Source organism: Podarcis raffonei, chromosome 17 (assembly GCF_027172205.1).
Source record: "Podarcis raffonei isolate rPodRaf1 chromosome 17, rPodRaf1.pri, whole genome shotgun sequence".
Lineage (NCBI taxonomy): Eukaryota > Metazoa > Chordata > Lepidosauria > Squamata > Lacertidae > Podarcis > Podarcis raffonei.
The window spans coordinates 37,731,241-37,745,086 of NC_070618.1; the positions used below are offsets into that span (position 1 = coordinate 37,731,241).

The window sequence follows — 13,846 nt, forward strand, 5'->3', positions numbered from 1 at the left end:
GGTGTGGGACAGTTGCCTGGCATCCCACGGGGCACGGCCCAATTCCTGAGCATGCAGCTCCTAGCATAAACTAATTTTATTCTCTTGGCACTTTCTTGCCCAACTCTCAGCACAGCAAGTGGAATATGTGATACCAGAAGTGGAAATTAATTAAAAATAAGAAATGCACGCGGGTGCCTAAGATTTCCTGGAAGCTGCTTCCACCCTTGCCAGCCCAGGTGTGTGGAGCCCAGCTAGGGAGATTGCAGTGATGAGAATAGGGCACTCAGCAAATAGACAGAGGTATTCAAAATATGTGGCCACAATGCACAGAAAAATATAGTCTCAACCAATGCATCACTCACATTCTACAGCCTGTCACTGACTTTTGTTTAAAATTCTAACAGTGACACAGGAGTTCTGGATGAGATTACACAAGATACGCCCTTCTGTTCTGGAAAGAAGGAGAAGACCTGACCACATAAACCGTGTTGGAGAATGCATTTTTATTTTTCCTGGTGAAGGTAAAATGATAGCATGCCCCCACTAGTAACAGAAATCTCTTCTAGAAAATACAGTAGCTGTGCCAGAGAGGATGGTCCCGATTAGGGGAGGCTTCTGAGGAATTTTAATTCATTTACACAGACCCAGCTCAGATTAAGACCATGATGTCTCATAGGAAGCTGCCTGAATCAGAGTTGTCTACACTGAGAGGAATCTCTTCAGGATTGCAGACAGGCTCCTTGCCTGGAAATGCTGGGGACTGAACCAGGGAATCCAGCCACACTTGTGTGAAGACAACCACTTCCACTCTCCCACATTCTCCCTCCCCACCCCTTTTCCATACACCGAAGGAGAACATCTCACCTTCTTGAGGTTGCCTGCACGCGTTCCAATGAAGACAACCGAGTGGCCACGGTAGGTGTAGGCAGCAACGCTGGCCATCCCCTCGGCCTTCTCCTCCAGCAGCGGGAGCCCTTCAATGACCTGCAGCCCCCCGAGGGGCTGGTTCAGCACCAGCCCACAGAAGTTCCCATTGATCTGCATGGGCTGGAGGCAGGGAGACAAGGAGGCGAGAGTCAACATCAAAGGGGATTGGGTGCCCTTTCCCTGCACGACAGAGCTAGAGCTGGGTGCACAATGGCACTCTATTCCCCAGCAACTCCTATATTCTAGAGCAGAGATGGGGAATCTGTGGCCATCCAGAGGATGTTGGGCTCCATCAGCCCCAGCCAGCAGTCAGAGATGATGGGAACTGTAGTTCAATGACATCAGGCGGCCACAGGCTCCTCACCCCTATCCTACAGTGTGTTTGTGCCTCAATTTCCAGAGGAAATGTAACAGGTTTTGTTCACAAGACCCAAAACTAGACTTCCTGGGCTGTTACGTGTGAGTTCTGGGGCAAAATGGGACCAAGGAGGTTGAGAGAATGACAGAAAGGGCCCAAACATCTCTCAAGTACCAAAATTTTGGGGAGGGGGTGTCCTATTCTTGGGGTGGGGAGAGACACAGAAACTAGCAAGTAGGAACTGCGGGTGGGGGAGAGTCCAAATCGCGCAGGATCGTACCGTGTTGATGCAGGGCAGCTCTTTGTTGAGAAGCCAAGGGAGGGAGAGCCGGCCTTCCCCTCGGTAGCAAGACTGGATGCGCTCCCGGATGCGCTGGTTGACCTCATCCAGCGTGAAGAGGCAGAGGAGGCTCTCGCGGGGCGGGGCAGCGCGGTTCTTCTGGCCTTGCGAAAAGGCGGCGTAGAGCACATCCTGCCCTTCCGCAATGCCTAGCGACCGGGCCAGCTCACGGCCTGCCTTGGCCAGCTGCGCAGCCTGCACAAGGCGGTACTCCACGCCATCCTTGGAGCAGCCCAGCGGGAACTCCACGTAAGAGTAGAACTCTGTGTCGTTGGCACACAAGCGCACGATCTTGGAGGAGAAGAACCGCTCCCCGCCAGTCACGCCCGGACCACCTGGGCCTCCCGCCGGCTCCAGCGGGGTCTGAGCTGTGTCCAGCTGCAGGGTGAGGAAATACACAAAGCCACCGGAGACAAATGCAGAAACGTAGTAGATATCGAAGGCCGGGTAGAGTGAGAGAGTGTCCGAAGGTACTTTGATCTGGGAGGAGACAAACTCATCCTGATAGACCAGGCTGAACATCTCGGGACTGCTGGCGTCGGGGGTCAGGCGGCGGCTGGAGAGAGTGGGGAAATACTCTGAGCGCCCCCCAATGGATGTGCCCACAAAAAACTGGCTGGGCTCCTTTGGCTGCTCCACAATCACACCAACCATGGCGTCTGGCTCGCGCCCGCCGGAAAGATAATGCTCCTTGCGCTGGTGCGGCTCCCCCAGCTTGGCCAAATCATCCAACCGCAAGAGCTGACACACCCCTTGCCAGACGCTGCCACAGGCCACCAAGCGGCTGCCAGCGTAGTCAATCAGCAGAAGCTTGTTGACGTTGTCGGCGGGGGCCAGGCGATGAGCGCAGAGTCGCACGCCGGGCGGAGGGTAGCAGCGGGGGTCGTCGGGCACCGGGCCCGTGGTGTGAGCCCGCAGCTGGGTCAGGTTGGCCGAGAGCTTGAGGATGCGGTTGATGGCCCCAAGGTAGACCTCGCCTGTGTCATGGTGGACAGCCAGGTGTGTGAGGGACAGGTCCAAGACTGTGAAGGCGGCCCGTGGGGACAGAACGCCCAGGACAGGTGGCGGCGAGGAAAGGAGGACCACAGCTGTAGCGGTGGCCATAAGCAGCAGCCGCCACATGATCACCAGGGAGTTGCCTGGGGTCAGGCAGGGCCAGACACAGGCAGCTCATTCAGCCTGCAAGTAGGGGGAGGGAAGAGAAGAGGAAACGGTGGTTAAGCACCAGTCCAACATTGTGCAGTGAAAAGGCAAAGCCTCCAGCAGCAGCACAGCAGAAATGACATGTTTATGTATTTTTGTGTGTATAATCAGCTGCCATCCTACACATCAGGAATGAGGAACTTGTGTGGTCCTCCAGATCTCACTGTACTGGGCCACTCCCATCCTCCCTGGCCCTGCTGGTGGATGGGAGCTACAGTCCAGCAACATCTGGAGGGGCAAAGATTCCCCCCCCCCACCACTGAGTGGAACTCTCCTCCCAGGAGGCATGCAGGAAGGATTGGGCAGCCAGGTCGCGCAGCACTTATTTGGAGGATTGCTAATAAAGGGAGTCTTCTGGAATTAGGTTTACAATTACTAATGCCAATCTGAAAATCTCCCTGGAGCCCCTCCCAAAAGGGGCTGCAAATGCGTAACAGCACCTCTTGGCTAGAGATCCACACTTCCCACCCGCCGCCACCCCAAGTAAAGAGTCACAGCCGCCAAGGAACTCGTTTTCTTCCTTCCAACACCCTTGCAGCTTCTCATTAGCACCCGCCATGCACAGCATGAAACAGCACCCACAGAATTGAGAAGCAAACACAGCATCTTGCATCACATGCACAGGCACACACACACACACACACACACACACACACACACACCTGCAACAATGAAGAAAAGCTGAAGGCAGCAATGCCACCTGTCACACAAAACGAACAAAGATGGCACTAACCAGAGGTGGCTCCCTTCTCATTCCCAAGGATTCTCTCCACACAAATATCCCAATATCTACAGCAGGAGCTGCAGACTCAGGCCCAGGGGCCAAATGTGGCCCTCTAAGCCTCCCATGGGCCACACAACCCCTGGCCTGCTCTACACCATTGTCAAGCGCTTTGCCTAACGAAAATGTGTCTTTGAAGGGAGGCAAGGCCTCTCGCTTGCCAGGGTGGAGGAGACATGGAGTTTGTGTGTGTGTGGAAACCTCTGGCTTTTGCATGGCAGCTGTGCGGTGGTCACATCTTACCTCTTCACTTTCACTTCTCTCTTGGCCCACCATTGGCATGTGGCCCCAGGAAAGCTGCACATGAGGGAATTTGGCCCTCAGGCTGAAAAGGATTCCATTATGCCTAGCCGTGGCCTGGTACCAAACACACAGTCCTCAGAGGACAAACCCAACACGCCGCAGATCTGGATCTAGCCCTGAGGGATCCTCCGAGGGAAGGACCATTGAATAAAATACTCCTCAGGTCTCCAGAACGCCAGCACCAAAAGGTTCAGGCTGAAGACTGATAGCACAGCACGTGTCCACAGACTGCATTGCTAAAGAGGAAAGGTTTTCAGGTGAGAAGAAGTGAAGCTTCTGAATCCCAGTTGCTGGAAACCACAGGAAGAGGGAACACTTTTGCACGGATCCTGCTCGCAGCCTTCTGACCAGCATCTGAGTGGCCATTCTGAGAAAAGAGTGCTGGACTAGTTAGGCCATTGGCCAGATCCTGCACTATCATCTTATGTTCATCACCAGCAGCTGTGGTTAGGGTGTGGTCTAGGAGGCCAGAATATATCAGCTCTCCCATTTGAACCTTCCAGTTACTGGAAAGAAAACAGCTCTAACTCCATGAATCTGCACCTAGGTGCCCAGCCTTGCTTGACTTGTATTCCCTTTGCTATTGACCGTGGACTGTACCTTGACCTTGCCTTTCAATGATACTTTGAACCTGGACTGATTCTTAGGGCTTGAGAGCTTAGCTTGCTTTGGGCACGGCCGCACCATCATCCCAGCTCCCCTCGGAGAGTGTTTTGCATAGGTGTCTTATACCTCCTTGGACTGGGACACTGGCTCTCAATGGCGCCTGCAGCCCCTGATCCTTGCTATGTACATCATCACAGTGCCACCTCCAAACAAATACTGTGAGGCCCCACTGAAAAATGATGTGGGCAGGCAAAAAGAACTTGCCCATGCTGCACTGCATGTTCATGGGAGTCTCATTTACATAGGGCCCTCAGCCACTACATGCCACTGCAAAACCTGCCTCAACTACAGATCCCTAGAATGTTCACAGAAGATGTGCAATGGCTCAGGGCCCCAATTAAATTGACTACTGGGCATGTGCAATGCTTCAATGGGAAGTTCTTGCCAGTTCACCTCATATTCAAATGGGGCCTTATGAGCTGGTTCATAGATTATGGCTCCATCATCAAGGAGCCATCTGCACACTCTGGAACATGTGCAGAGAAGGGCAACTAGGATGATCAAGGGTCTAGAAGCCAAGCCTTATGAGGAACGGTTGAAGGAGCTGGATATGTTTTGCCTGGAAAAGAGGAGACAGAGAGGAGATATGACAGCCATCTTCAAATATCTGAAGGGCTGTCACATGGAGGGTGGAACAAGCTTGTTTTCTCCTGCTCTGGAAGGGAGGACTTGAAACCATGGCTTCAAGTTGCAGGAAAGGAGATTCTGGCTAGACATACGGAAAAACTTTCTGACAGTAAGAGCTGTTTGACAGTGGAACAATCTCCCTCAGGAGGCTGTGAGCTCTCCTTCCTTGGAGGTTTTTAAGCAGAGGTTGGATGTCCATCTGTCATGGATGCTTTGGCTGATATTCCTGCATTGCAGGCAGTTGGACTAGATGACCCTTGGGTCCCTTCCAACTCTTCTATGATTCTATAATCAAGGCAATACTCTGCATGTCTGAATGAGCTAGGAAAATAGAGAGCTGCCTTCGAGAGATCGACCTTCAACCAGCCCTGCCTTGTTTTCACTGACTGGCAGAGACTCTTCAAGGTTTGGCAGTCTTTCCTAGTCCTGCCTGGAGATGCTAAGGACTGAACATGGGACTTTCTGCAGGTCAAGCAGTCTTCCTTCCACCCCCAACTGTAGGCCATAAACCACATTTCCCCATCACTTCAAACACAATGATTTTCACTAGACTGGCATCGCACATTCAGCTTAAAGAGGCGAAGTAACAAGAAACCAAGCACTGTGGTTTTGTGTGTGAACTAGATCCCTTGTGCCTACAGGCCCTCAGCTGCATGTTGCACATCATCCAGGTTTCAGAAAGCTCCCATGCTTTACTTGTCAATATGTCATCCCAAAAACAGCTCTCTGAAAACATTTGTGGTCACTTCCTGTCCTTCATATGCAAGATCACAGATTTCACACTTCAGGTGAATACACACTATCCCCAGGCTTACAAATTCAATGGCTCCAGCCATTAGCAAGCAATGCAAATCTATCCTTTTACCACTGGCTGCAAGTAAGAACTGGTGGCTAAAGTATGCATTAAAGCAGGAATGGGCAAACTGGTAGCCATGGGCAAAGGCTGGCTGATGAAGCAATTTTACCTGCTTCCCAGAGGCCCTACCAAGCACTATTCTAAGGTGTGGTATAAACACAGTTTCTCCTAAGAAAATAATGTTTTAAAAATGGAGCAAAATAAAGAGCTACTCTACACTTTAATGTTATAGCCTTGTTTTGAGCCTAATACCCTGTGATTGTACTTCCCCACAGGGATAGCAGTGCTAGTCTTCTGCAGCCAAAACCATTATCTTGTGGCACCTGAAAGACCAACACTTTTAAGACAAATTTGTTAGTCTTAAAGGAACTACAAGACTCTTTGTTGATAGAGACTTGCAGAATTTATCATAGAGACTAATCTAGAGAACAGAGTAGCTTGAGATAATGCAGACACACAGCTTCGAATCTACACCTATTACACAGTAACACCTCCCAATATCCCCACCCAACTTCCCATGCTATTTTGGACTTCTTGTCCACAGATCACAGAACCGTAGTACACGCTCACACACACACACACACACAGACACACACAAAGCCTGCAAGCCCCCCCACCTTAGCTTACAGAGTGAGGGAGGCCAATTAGATCATCAGTCCGCCAAGCCCAGTGTCATCTACTTAGACCACTGAGCATACTTAAAAATAGGGATGTATGTGGGCATGGAGAAACTATGTTTCTGTGGTTTTTATTGAGTGTGGTGGGAAGGGATTCCCCCCCCCCCAAAAAATCAAGGGTCATCCAGCAACCTTGCCCGCCATTCTTCAGCTGAACGGGAGCAAACATGCAAACCCTATATAGCAATAAATAAGTGTAATATACAATCACATCTTTACACACTCTCTCTTGCTGCCGATACACACTTTCCAGTGGTTTCCCGCTGCCACCTTGTCCCTTCCCACCACACTAAGGCACTGAATCAGCCCCACCCATGATGGTGGCCCCACAGCAGACCACCTCATAACATCAGTACCCACCAGCCTCTCAGCCTGTCGCTCCAAATATCCTAACCAATGTGCATACACCCCCCTTTTCATTCAATGCAACCTTCTGCAACCCAAGCAAACCACAGACCGCTGGGTTCGCTCTTCATTGATACAGCTCCTCCAACAAGCTATTTCATTCCTCCTCCTCTCCCCCCAACCCAAATGCTCAGCCTCTCAATCATCCACCTCACAGGAAGGAGAGAGAAATCTCCCATCCCACATACCAAGCTTCTCCCCCTCCCCAATGCCTTTTTGTCTACTTTTCCCTCCTTAACAGGCATGAATTATAAGCAGACCCCTCCCAGAAAGAGGCCTGGAAGAAGCACTGGGTGGAACAGCAACCATAACCATTCTAAGACCCAATACATTATTACGCCCTCAACCAGGGAGGGAAGCACAAGTAGGAGGAACAGTCTGGGATCAACCAATCTTTCTGCCAATAGAGAGAGAGAGACCAACCTGTTACACACACATTTCAGAGTTGTCCATCAAATACAACACTGGGCCTCGGAAACCAGGGTTCAAAACAACATCACAGCCATAGGTCCTCTAGGGGTAAGCCTAATCTCAGTTTTCCCACTCTGCAAAATGGGAACACTTGGATTTCACTCACAGATCTTTTGTGGGGATTAACAAAATAAGGAAATGCTCTTTTCCCCTTCTCCTTTTTCTAAAAAAGCAATGCATTCAATTAAAGGTACATGAGAGCCTAGAGCTCCTTCCTGTCTTCCATTCCAGAACACACCACCATCAATCAAGTTGACCCAATTCCCAGAGCTTGGAGACCCCTCCTCGCAAAACCCACTCCCTTGAACTCCAAACAGCCATCATAAAGGTATAGCAGGGGGAATTCTGGCCCCTCCAGCAGAATCCGCATCCTCACCAGCCCCACTAAGATAACATGCTTGGAAATTCCTCCAGTACAAATGCCTAATTTTTTGGGGGTTCCAGGAATGATGAGAAGGGAGGGGGGTTTTGTTTTTCGTTTTAACAAAAGCAAAGAACCAGATGCAAACAAGTCCACCGGCAAATCGCGTAGAATCGCCAGATCAGGGGCCAGCAAGGTGATGTCTATGTTGCCTACTAAGCGACCCCCCCCCCAATACACACACACACAGGCAAGTCAAGCCCAGCTGGAGTGTGATGGGCGTTAGCCAGGCTCCTCCACTCCGGATCGGGCTCTTCCAGGGTAAGGAACCAAATCATTGTGTGGCGGGGAAAAAGGAAAGAGTTGATCTCTTCCACCCAGACACACACCCAGCTGGTGCCATCTCGAAACGGCCAGTCTTCTCTGACTTGGCATTCTCGCCCCTATTCCCTTACCTGTTCGTTTCGCCTCCCCCCTTCTCCCGGCCCCGCTTCCTTCCTGTGACGGCCGCCTACTTGCTAGGAAGCCCCTTTTGCAAACCGGAGAGAAAAACCAGCGAGGAACCTCCCTGAACGGAGGCTTAAAAGAGCCGGCGGAGGGGGGCCAGCCGTGCAAGAAGCGCCACCACAAAAGAGGGGTGGGGGCAACAGATGGGGCGTCTGCTGCTGGCACAGACCCAGGCAGGGGCTCCCCCGCCCTGTCTAGCAAAGACCCACTGAAGGGAGGGGGGACCCCGCGCCATCCCCCCGCAGGACCAAACCACCCTTTTCTTTGCGCTCCTTGTTGCTCGAAAGCGATGCAGCCCGGCGCTGCGATGGAGGGGGAGGGGGGCGGCCATGTGTGGGGTGATGCCTCCCTCCCTTCCTCACCTCCGGGTCCCCCCAACCCCTCGGCACTTTGCGCGGATCCCGGCTGTACCTGCCCGCCGTTCGCTCCCCGCCTGCTGCCTCCCTCGCCTCCGTCTCCAGCCGCCGCTCTTGCTCAGCGTCTGCTCCCGCCCCAGCAGGTCGGAGCCCTTTAAACGCGGCCAGAACCATTAGAGGCATGGGGGGGGGAGAGAAGGGAAGGGGCTTGGGGAAAGCGGCGCTCCACGCGCCCCCTCCCCAACCCCTTACTTGCCCGGTCCCTGAAACCTCTCTGCCCCGGTTTTCCTTTGCGCGAGCCCCCGTCCCTCTAAGGGCAGCGGGAGAACCGTCTCTCTCCTCCCCGCCAAGGAGTCGCCATGCACGCGCACCCCCGGCCCCTGGAATGGTACCGCCCGGGCACTCATTCATCCAGACCCGGGAGCGGCGGCGGCCAGTGCGAGAAGCAGGGGCGTTCGGCAAGCGCCTGGCTCCCGCTCTTGCACGCGTGCAGCTGCCGCTTGGGTTGGTTTTTTTTGTAAATAAGTGCCCAACCTGGAGAAGGAAGGAAACGCTTGCCAAGCCCACGAGGCAGAAACTGGCTGCAAAAGTGAATACTCCCCAGGCAATCGGTGCAAGGAGCGCACGTGCGCAGCTCCCTCTCGCCCTCCTCTGCTTTCGCTCTCCTCCTTGCAAGGGACAGTTTCACGCGCGCGCCCCCCCCGCCCCCCGCGGAAAAGATGCCAAGAGTTAAGAGGACGGCTCTTTTGCGAGCAAAGGAAGATGCTAGGATCTCCATCTCTCTGCTCCATCTCTCTGCTGCTAGAATCCTCGAGCATCCTTTCATATTTATTTTTGGGGGTGGAACCTCGTGAAAAGAAGCGAAAACCTGCTGGGTGCAGGGCAAAGGGGATGACCCCCCCGGTTTATAAATTCCCAATTACACCCCTTCCCGGCCTTAGGCAACGTTGCTGTGTGTAAGGCGCCTCCTAGTGGAGAAACCGGACTAAGGCTCCTGTCCTCCCCCCACCCCTGCCTAAAAACAGCGGAGGGCGGGGGAAACACCAGTTGCACGCCTGGAAATGAGCTGGCCCCCCAATGACACCCCGAAGAACAGCTCTGCCAGTTCTAGCCATCTTCTCGCCCCCAGACCCCCTCTCCAGCTCCCCGTGCCCTTTCCCCGCTCCAGACCCCCAGTCTCTCCCCGCACCCTTGTTTTGGCTGCCGCCGCCGCCGCCGCCACTGTACCAGCCAAGGCCCGTTGTCATGGCAACGGGAGCCAGGAGATGAGAGATGATGGACGCCCCCTTGGGTGGCGGGAGGATGATGGAGAGACCTGGGCGGTGGGATGGGTCAAGGAGGGAGAGGGGAGATAGGGGCGTGGGTGGGTCCAGGGGCCGGGCAGGATGGAAGCACGGGCTCCAGAACCATTGCACCCCCCCCCACTTCTCTCTCGAACTATATCCCGGGTCCGGTCCGGTCCTGTACCTCCTCCTCTGCCGGCTCCTTCCGTCTAGGATTCGCTCGCTCCGGATGAGCTGCAGAGCGCGCAGGCTCGAGGGCGGGGGCTGAGTTAGTGTCCCGGTTCAGAAGAAACGGGGAAGGGCTCGTCCCGGGCCGGGATCCAAGGGCGGGGAGGCGAAGCGGGGCCGTGGCCGGCCGGCCTGCGATGCTGCCGCTGCCTGGCACCGCCAGCGCCCAGAAACCGCGGAAACTCAACCCGCCCGAGGCCTCTGATGAGAACCAGATGCCACCGCCGTCGCAGCTACCGAGCCTGGCAAGGGCCGCGTCCACGTGGGCTGGGCGGGCAAGGCGGCCGGGCAAGCGGAGGGCTCCGGGGGGGGGGGGGGAGTCTCGCATCAGGGAGACGGACGGGGCGGGAGTGGAGGAGCCAGACTTCATTCGAACCAGAACCGGATTTCAGTGCGAGGTGTCTGTGTGGCTCAGCCTAAGAACGCACAGGGCCAACTCCCAGGGGCCGAGATCCCTTTGGCCCCCCAACAAAATATTTGAGGCCCCCCCACCCAAAGTTGATGGACATTGCCATTCAAATAATGTGTACCGTGTGAAATATACTGTGAGTCGAGTGTGGATTTCATGCTCTTTATTCAGCTCATAGTAGCTAGAAATGGAAGTTCCCCCAAAGTGTCTGCTTTGTATACATTATTTACACAATGGTCCCCACGTGATTGGCCAATTCTGGGATTCTCCTGTAGGCCAATCACGTTGCGGATTCACTTCCACCTGGATTGGGTGGCTCCTGCAGACCAATCAGACTGCTGCATTTTGGATCCTATTCAACTCAGTACATAACACTGTGTCATGTGATCGATTATATGGGGCGGAGCTTACTTGCCCCCCAATACATTGAAGTTGGCCTCTGAACATATTCAGAGTGCGCCCCTCATCCTCTTTTTGTTTGTTTGATGGCTACAGTCCACCCACACAGATCCCGAGCAAGGCAGATATTTTAGGCGTTAAGCACTCAGGGTAGGTGGAAAAAGAGTAAGTGCTGTATAACATTAAAAAAATTATTGCCTTATGCAAGATTTGGTTATATAAGTTAGTTGCTCTAAAATAAGTTTAGATGAAACAAAAGAATAGAGAAAAATCAGAATGGAACCCTGAGCAGCTGCAGAAAAGGGGTTTCTTGCATGACAAGATTCTTGGGATTCGCAAATGTATGTGTAGAAAGCAAATCCTTCTGGCTCTTCCGTAAATAAGCACACAATAGCAGAGTAGCAATTCCCACCCACCTACACTTGGAATGAATTGCTCCATAAATTGGGTTGTTTCTCCCCCCTGAAAGTTTGTTTTATCCTCCATATACCACAAAAATGGGAACTCTCTCTCAAAACAGTGGCTTAATCTAGGGTTGCTTGATATGTTCCTGGTTTAGGAAGCAATTTTGTCCAAGATCAAAAGGTTTTAGCTCATTCCAAACCAACTATCAATAGGCGGAGGCCTGTTTTTTTCCGTCGTACATGCTGCTCCCAGCTGAAATTTCACTGCAATTAATAGCTGAGGTAGAAGGTCCTTTCTCAGAGGCCTAATGCTCTCCGAGATGGTAGACGTGGATCTGGGCTGTACCTTTTGAGACTTCAGGTGGGCTCCATTGATGGAATGCACATAGGGGACTCTAGCCTAGGCTTCACCCTTCTGATATTAAAGGTTCACAGAATCAAAGAAACAGAGAATTGCTGAGTTGGAAGGGAACATGAGGGTCATCTAGCCCAACCCCCTGCCATGCAGGAACCTTCCACCCTGAATTATTTCTGCGCACACCCCTTCCTCCACCCTCACCTGCTCACAGATTTCTTCTAAAACACACCCCACAATATTTTGTTTATTTTATTTATTAAATTTGTATATTGCCCTTTACCTGAAGCACCAAAGTATAATATAAAAACAAGAACAAAACAAAACGTAGTCTTTCCTGGTAAGGAAAGTGCTCCACAACTACATGGCTGCACCAAACCTCTAAAGTCCTGCTTGGATCATAGTGGTTTTATTTCAGATCCCTCAGAAGGAGCGGCACATCTACTATTGTTTCTTTTTCATCTACAGGGATGATAATGATTATTAGGAGCATTCAGTCATGTGAGCTCCTAATTGCTCCTGATGTGGTATAGCTCTGAGACAGGTTTACTTTTTCACTGAGAACTAAGGCCTAAAACAGAGATGGGGAGCCTGTGGTCCTTTTCAGATGCTATTGGATTCCCCTCAGCCCACACCAGCATGGCCAAAGGTCAGGGAGGATGGAGTTGTAGGCCAACAACATATGGGGAAACACATGTTTCCCCATCTCTCAGAGAGAGAGACTCTTCTGTTTTTTCAAAATCAGCAGTTTGGCTCTATAGAGTTTGTGACTGTTGTTGTTGTGGTTTCCCTATATTACATTGTCACTTTCCCACCAATATAAATCTTTTTTTTTTAACAGGTGACAGCTGTTCAAAACTTTCTACATCCTTTCTTTATAGTGCTACATTTAGGTGTTATTTGTGGCAGTATTCCAGATGTTGTTGCTTGTTCTAGATGTTGTTCCTTATTTCAAGAAACAGTTGCTAAATGTTAATAGGAAATAAGGAGCCATTCCCTCAAATAAGGCACAAGTGAGTAGGGCAATTTGCTTCCTCAGATCTTGCTCTCATGGCTACATTTTTATTCTAATCTTGATAATCCAAAAGGTTATTGTGGTAATGAGCCATACCTTTAACGTATGTGAACCACTGTTATATAACTACCTCAAATGGAGTGAGACAAAAATGAGGGAACTGTGATTCTCTAGCCCAGATGATGTTGGACTCCAACTCCCATCATTCCTGGCCATTGGCCATGCTGACTGCAGCTGATGGGAGATGGAGTCTCGCAATGTCTGGAGGGCCACAGGTTCCCCAGCTCTTGAGATCTCCTTTTCCTGCTTGGTAACATGAGCTTAGAGAAATGGTGAACCGGATAGACTGCAACAAGGCTAACAGCTTCCAGAAGGGTAGCCCTATTAATCCATTGCAACAAAAGCAGCCAAGATTCTTGTGGTGTTTTAAGGATTAAGATTCCCTCTCCACCCCCCACCCGAGAAAACCACTTATGGCCTGGAGTCCACTTCATAAGAAACATCAATCTGTGACATTTCTATCTATTTGCCTATTGCCTATTTTCTGAGATTGCTCCTCTCCGGTCATTTTTTCATTGTTTTGCCTTATCTCTCACAACCCATTTCCAAAGCAATTTGCCCCTGAGCCCTCAATTGGAAAGGCGAATAAATTCAAAATAGAGAGAAGCGTGAAATGTCAGGCCCTGGAAGCCAAGGTTTCCCTCCAATCTATCCCACACTCCCAATGTGGCGTTGATATCCTAGCAAGACCTCTGGTGCCTAGAAACCTCAGGCAGCTCAGTAAAGTGGCCGATCCCCTTGAAGGGTGTGATCCTACGCATGTTAGTACAAGGATGGGCAACCTATGGCCCTCCAGAGGTTGCTGGACTTCAGCTTCCATCAGCCCCAACCAGCATAGCCCATAGACAAAGAGACAAAGATGATGGGGACTGT

General features: G+C 51.7%; 1 protein-coding gene across 5 annotated transcripts in view; it reads right to left on the minus strand.

Annotated features, from left to right (window-relative positions):
- The window catches only part of PLXNA3 (plexin A3), an 85,951-nt gene extending 75,414 nt beyond the window's left edge, over positions 1-10,537 (minus strand). For 3 of the 5 annotated variants that reach the window (XM_053371975.1, XM_053371974.1, XM_053371971.1), the window contains exons 1-3: positions 8,876-8,979; positions 1,548-2,786; positions 847-1,029 (exon numbers count right to left, since the gene is read on the minus strand). In XM_053371975.1, the coding sequence (XP_053227950.1) occupies positions 847-1,029; positions 1,548-2,729 (1,365 nt within the window). In that variant the 5' untranslated portion in view covers positions 2,730-2,786; positions 8,876-8,979. Of the gene's footprint in view, positions 1-846; positions 1,030-1,547; positions 2,787-8,412; positions 8,438-8,875; positions 8,980-10,287 lie in introns of those variants that run through there. The other 2 variants (XM_053371972.1, XM_053371973.1) reach the window with 2 other exon arrangements.
- Between the last annotated feature and the right edge of the window lie 3,309 nt (positions 10,538-13,846).